At 46.2% G+C, this 6,921-nt stretch overlaps 1 protein-coding gene across 2 annotated transcripts in view; it reads right to left on the bottom strand.

Moving 5' to 3' along the window:
• Positions 1–193: 193 nt before the first annotated feature.
• Positions 194–6,921, bottom strand: part of MEIOC (meiosis specific with coiled-coil domain) — a 36,135-nt gene continuing 29,407 nt past the window's right edge. The window contains exon 8 of one of the 2 annotated variants that reach the window (XM_019523520.1): positions 194–1,243. In XM_019523520.1, the coding sequence (XP_019379065.1) occupies positions 1,014–1,243 (230 nt within the window). In that variant the 3' untranslated portion in view covers positions 194–1,013. The remainder of the gene's footprint in view (positions 1,244–6,921) is intronic. The other variant, XM_019523522.1, reaches the window with a different exon arrangement.

Genomic DNA, 6,921 nt, shown 5'->3' with positions numbered 1-6,921 from the left:
TTTCATTCTGGCCCTGCTCCTGCGAGGCAGCAGCGGGGGTGGCAGTGCTCCATCCCTGCCCGCCCCCATATACACCCTGGGACCTTTCAAAGTACACCCAGGGATACACGTACCCCCGGTTGACAACCCCTGTACTAGTTCTTAAAAGAGGGTGCTGGCTCAAGCACAAGTTACAAAGAGTAACTTTAAAAAAAAAGAAAAGAAAAATACTTTTCATAAACTCGTGATACCCTTTTTTAAAAGTATTAAATCAAGGGTATTAGAACAATACTCATTATTTCAGCTTCTGTGCAGCTTTTCAGGATTCATACTGTGTAATGTTTTGATTACACTTAAATACTTTAAAACAGATAGTTATTTTTAGACAGTATGCACGAATGATTTGAACAAGTTTTACGCTCACTAAATCGCATGGTTTCATAACAGCAGTTTCGGAATATCACTAATTTAGAAGAATCTAGTGCATTTCATAAATTTAGATTCTAAAATTTCAAATTTATAAATATGCCTTTTAAATATGTAATTTGTACATTAATATTGGGTATCTTTTGCATTGTTTTCCTCCTGTCTCCAGGTATTAGTTTGATAAGGAAAACATTTTTACATCACAATCACACTTGTGTGTTACTAGACTGCAGCCACTGTCGGTCACAGTCCTAAGATTCATTATTTAATAATGTACTCACTAACACAAACCTAAAATAAACTTATATTGAAGAAGTTCCCATTGGTGCTTACCTGCACTGCAGAATGGGCCAAGTAACATTTTGGCTGCTAAAAATAATCAAAGTACTTAAACTGGTACGTTAACTCTGTCCAGTCAATGTTTTGCAACAGCTATTAACATTTTCTGATACCTCAGTGTGTTGTCTGGTAATTAGCAATTAGAGTCTTGAGAAGCTGAACTTGCTTCTTCAAAGTATCAACTTTAAATCTGGAAGAAAACTGGTTAGTTTAAGCTGTAAAGGATCATTTAAATATGAAATACAGGTTTTACCTACACTGATATTTCATTAGCGGGTGTTTGTTTCAGTCCTTTGGTTTATGAGGTTGCTGCTATTCACATTTTCACATGCTTTATCTTCAGACTGTACCATCTCCTGAAAAGCTTTCTCCACATCTAACTGTCCAGATGTAGTTGTAGTTTTTGGCAAGGTCATCTGAAGTGCACACCAAAGGGTGGTACGTGCTTTGCGTGTTGCTGCACTCATCTCTTTAATTGCCAGAGCAAGCGCAAAGACATCTGTGGGAAGAAAAAGGTGTTACATGTATAAAAAATCATTTGAGAAACTGTTTGCTTGGATTCAGATGATGTCCTGAAAAACACTCAAAGCTCTGCACTGCTTTCACCCATGATCGGGGTGGATCTAGGGCTTAGTAAAGGGGAAGGTGCAGCACACCACACCTCAGACTGTGGTGGGGGATGAGGCAGAGTAGGGAGTCCATGGGCCAGCAGGAGACACTGGGTGGAGGGAGGGCAGGAAGCAAGTACAGGAAGGAGGAGGGGACCTGCCCCCTGCTGCCACTATTCCTGGCTTACCTGAGTGTGTGGGGCTTCTCCTCTTATTTTACTGGACCTGATGGACAAAGGGGTGGCTGCAGGGAACAATGGTACAGGGTGCCAGGCTCAGCTGACGACAGCAGCAGCAATGTGTGGGTTCCTCCTTCCTGCACCTCTTGTCCACTCACCCCTTTCCCCACACCAGGCATCCTCTTCCTGCCTCCTAGCATGGCCTAAACCAACAGGCCATTGGCTAATCTGTGGCAAGGACATGTTTTCCTCTTGAAGAAGTTCTGTTTTGCACAAAATTCAAAGGCCCAGAGAAAGTGTGAGCATGACTACCTAGCCTAGTGGCATCCACCTGGCAGGAGGATCCTGGATTCAAACTCCTGTTTCAAGGTCTGCATTTTACATTCAACTGTTACTGGACTCCCGGTTCCCTTTTCAACAGAAAATGCATGGATGGCTACCTTCAGAGGTTGGCAACTTTTTTGGCCAGAATACCAAAAACACCCCAAACTCAACCCACGACTTGGTGTGCCACAGGCAACAGCAAGGGAGCTATGAGGGGCCCGATCCTCGTTGCAGGTGCACACATGACCTGGGAGGATAGCTGGGGAGAGACTAGGGTTGTGCTGCCCTGGCCTCTTCCTAGCCATGCACCCCGAGGTGCACATGCAGTCGCTGCTGCCATGGAGCTGGTTCTGGGGCTCCAGACCCCGATGCAGCTGTTTATAGCCTGCCCACCACCTGCTGCAGCTGCCCAGAGCCCTGGCCAGCTATGGTAGACAGAAAGGAGGCTGCAAACAGCTGCACCACGCTCCAGAGCCCTGGCCAGGCTCCATGGCAGTGGCAGCTATATGTGCACCTCAGGATAGACAGTAGGGAAGGAGCCTGGGGCAGTGCAACCCTGGCGCTCCTCCCGAGGCATGTGTGTAGCCACCCCTGCTGCCATGGACTCTGGGCAGCTGCTACCTGCCATGGAACCTGGGCTGCTCGCAGCAGGGCTTAGCCTCCCCACTGCCTGCTGTGAGCAGCCAGGACTCCATGGCCAGTGGCAGCTGCCCAGAGCCTGGACTGGCTGTGCCATGCCAAGCAAAATGATCTCACATGCCATGCTTTTAGCATGTGCACCACAGGTTGCTGACACCTGTTCAAGGCTATGCCTCCCAGTAGCACTGAGAAAGTTGCCTAAGCCCCAGAGGGGGTCTGAATTTAAAATACACCTCTGTCCTCAGAATTTCCTTATTAGCTAGTTTAAACAGTTCCTCATTCAGCACATTCAGTTTCTGTGGATCTAATTCTAAAGGCACTTTACTCTTCTCATGCACTGTATAAAGAGTCTTCATGTCCAACTCCGAGTTGTCAGTTCCATTATTGGGGCTTGATGCACAAGTCTCTCCTTAGCTCTGGGCCTTGGGCACAGAGCTATATCTATTAAAGCAGAATTTATGTACAATTTGACAAAGTGCTGCCTAAATGTTTATATACATGTGAACACTAATATACTTCAGAACACCCATGTGTATTCCACAGTTTAGGGAAACATAAGCATTAAAGAATACACAAATCCTGTGCATGTTGTTTAACATCTGCACGATAAGCCTACGGCAGACTGAAATCAAGAGGCAGGGAGGCACATGAGGCATCCAACTAGTTTAGTCTCCTAACCGTATTTACAACGTACCTAGCCAATCAGCCACACCACATATGGACTTAATGTTTTTGGGAGTCTGATTAGTCCTTTAACATTCAACTGTAATATAATTAAAAATAAAAAGTGTTCAAGCCTTGTGGTACACTTACAAGATTCAAGATGTATTTTCTGGTGTCTGGTTGGGTAGGAATTCTGAGGAAACCACAGACTTTTTTGTTAACACTAAATTTGGTTTTGCTATGTAGGGGAACCAGTTTTTGCCCCTCTGTCTAGATACAACTCTTTGCAGTTGGATTTTTAAAGGAAAATCTCTACGACAGTGCACATGTTCTTACATTTCCAACATGGACATCTCCTTGGAGCAATCTATGAAACTACAATTATTTCTGCAAATTAACAGTATGCTGGGAAGTAACAAACTTATGTCTTCAGGATTATAACTAAAAAAGATACCAAACATTTCAGAATTATTTCTGTGCGCCTTCAAGGAAGGCACACAGAAATACAACTTGGATCATAAGTAATGAGATGGGTATATTTCACCCCAAGAGATAGTTTATAATCTGACCCACATCCATTTATTTTATATATCAACGTATTTGGCTTTTGTGAAAGCCCACTTGTGGCCATTTCCCCCCCGGCCTCCCCCGGGGACGGGGGGAAAGGAGGGAAGGGAATCCATAATAAACGTAGCCACAAAATGTGAAAAGGCATGAAACAACATAGTAGCAAAACAAAGGGCTACATCCTTCCTCACTAGTTAAACCCTGACTGCTCAGGACTGGGACGGCTCTTTGCTGCCATTGTGAAAAACTTTCAGATCATACATGATATTAAACCACAGTGCAGGAATTTATATCCACTTAAATAGAAATTAATTTAAATACCCACGTCTACATGAGGCTTTATGTCACTGAAACCCAGGAGCACACATGTGAAACCTGCAAGGCTATGCTTAACTGCTGCCTAGTCCAGAAAGGACATAGGGCACTCAACACACTTCCCTTTTCTATACTTCCTTTTTTCTGACCTCTGTGGAGCATGCTGGTTGCTATGAATACTGAACACAAAAAAAAAATGCTTCTGTATCTCCAGTATAGCCAGAGACCTACGATGCCCTTGGGGGCTGGACTCGATGATCTTCCAAGGTCCCTTCCAGCCCTAACGTCTAATGTCTATGAAATAACCCTTTTTAAAATCTGCTTACAGAAGCATAGACCTATATTCAGGGAAGACCATGCACAGTATCACCACACATAAACACCTAACTCCAAAAGAAGGTTTGAAGCTACAAATCCAAAGTGAAAGGATGTGCTAGCTATCTCACTTGTATTTCTCAAAAACCCGAAGAGTTCTTGTCTGTGAAATCCTCTTTGCCAACAATGCAGCAATTGTTAGTTATTCAAAAGTGGGACTGGAAAGTCTCATGGATCACTTTTCTTGAAGACAGTAGTCATGAGTCAACAAGCTGACTGCCCTCCTGAAGTTAGAATAAATGATGAAAGCCTAGAAGTGGTTGGAAAATTCACTTACTTGGGCTCTACCGGCTTGCAAAATTTTGGCTTGGAAACCTAAATTAACACATGCATCAGAAAGACAAGCAAAACCACGGCTAAACTTCAAGAGAGTTTGGAAAAACAGAGCATTCACTTGATGGACAACGATGTCCATCTATGGCACTTAGCTGTCTACTGTATGGCAGCAAAATGTGGACTCCTTATGCCAATGAAGAAAGAAAACAAGTTTCCATCTTTCGTGTCTCCACCACATACCTGGCACAATGTAGTGTAACAAAAATCTCCAAGTTTGCTATTCTGGAACGGGCCAAATACCCGGTACGTTTGTGCTCCTAAGACAGATTCTTCCAATGGTTGGGACATGTGAATCATATAAGCAATGGCTGAATCCCCAAGAACACACTCCATGGCAGGGACGGGCAAGGTCTGACCCATGGCCTAGATCTGATTGGCTGTGGGCTCCATTTCCTGACTGCATGGCTTGGGCCAGTCTCCACAGACACCTGTATGGCCTGGGGGCCCCAGCCACACCTGCGCGGGAAAGCTCAGATTGGGGTTGCCATGGAGACCAACCACATTTGTCTGGGCAGGGGTGTGCAAGCAGGGAATCACGGCTTTGCCCTGACTCCAGATCAGCCTGTCACCGCTGCAAGGAGTAGAGCAGAGCCACAATCCCCTGCCCATGTGCCTCTAGCTGGATCATGCAGGCTATAGATCATGGCTCTTCCCTGGCTCTGAAGCAAGCTGCCCCCATCGCAAGTCCCCAGCAGCTCTGGAGTAGCCCCCTGTACTGCTCTGCTGCACACGCTGCCAGCACATCTGCAGCTAGTCTCCATGGCAACACCAACCTGAGCTTTCTCATGCAGGTGTGTCTGGGGTCTCCACAGAGAACGGCCCAAGCCACACGGGCAAGGACTGCCAAGAAATGGGATTAGTCATTTTACCCATCCCTGCTCTATGGTGAGTTGACCACTGGCAAATGTCAACTTGGACAGCCCACACTATTTTGTTGATGTCTGCCAGAAAAACAATTTGCAAGCTGCACATCAATGACCAATGCTGGGAATTAATTGCTTCAGACTGCTGTGAATGGAAAACTGCCAGGAAGCAGGGCCTAAGTCATTTCAAGATGGAGAGGGTCAACAATGAGACAGAGAAGATGCATCAGAGGCAGGCAAGATAAGGCAGTACTCAGCATGCCAGTGCAAGCTCAACCAAGTCTGTACATACAACTTGCCGGAGGGTCTGCTTGTCATGCACCGGACTCCTCAGCCACTCAAGAAGCTGTGGTGGTACTCAGTAACCCAAAGGTGCAATCTCCATGGTCTCAAAAGACCAATGGCTGCCAGTGATGACTAATATGGGCAGTTCCCTGCTTAGTTTGCTGGTTTCCAAAGATTCCATTTGTAGAAGTATGTCTCACAGCTGTTAATTCCACTAAGCCAGTGAATCCTAACCAGGGTACCAAGGCACTTTTGGATGTCTCCAGAATTTCTGAAAGTCATCTTGAGGTGTGAGGAGATAAGCAGATAAATGCAGGCTCCCCAACCCCTACTGCCCAGGCCCTCTGCAAGGAGGTAAACATTTTAATATATAAATTAGTTTTTGAAATTGGGTTCCACTCAATTCACAGAAGTTTCACAGTTTCATAGTTAGTAGGGTCGGAAGGGACCTGAGCAGATCATCAAGTCCGACCACCTGCCATGGCAGGAAAGAGTACTGGGGTCAAACAACCCCAGCAAGGTAATTGTCTAGCCTCCTCTTAAAGACCCCCAGGGTAGGAGCCAGCACCACTTCGCTTGGAAGCTGGTTCCAGATCTTAGCCGCCCTGACTGTGAAGTAGCGCCTCCTGATATCTAATCTGAATTTACCCTCTGCCAGCTTGTGACCATTATTTCTAGTCACTCCTGGTAGTGCTCGGGGAAACAGGGACTCCCCCAATGCCTGCTGGTCCCCTCTGACTAGTTTGTAACAGGCCACTAGATCCCCCCTCAGCCTTCTCTTGTGGAGGCTGAACAGGTTCAGGTCCTGTAGCCTGTCCTCGTAGGGCCTGCCCTGCTGCCCCCGGATCATCTGAGTGGCCCTCCTCTGGACCCTCTCCATGTTGTCCACATCCCTCCTGAAGTGTGGCGCCCAGAACTGGACGCAGTACTCCAGCTGCAGCCTGACCAGTGCCGCATAAAGGGGGAAGATCACCTCCCTGGACCTGCTTGAGATGCATCTGTGGATGCATGACAAGGTACAGT

This window comes from Gavialis gangeticus, unplaced genomic scaffold (assembly GCF_001723915.1).
Source record: "Gavialis gangeticus isolate Ggan-Ray unplaced genomic scaffold, GavGan_comp1, whole genome shotgun sequence".
Classification (NCBI taxonomy): domain Eukaryota; kingdom Metazoa; phylum Chordata; order Crocodylia; family Gavialidae; genus Gavialis; species Gavialis gangeticus.
The sequence above is the reverse complement of the archived record's forward strand: the minus strand, read 5'-3'. Positions and strand labels throughout refer to the sequence as shown.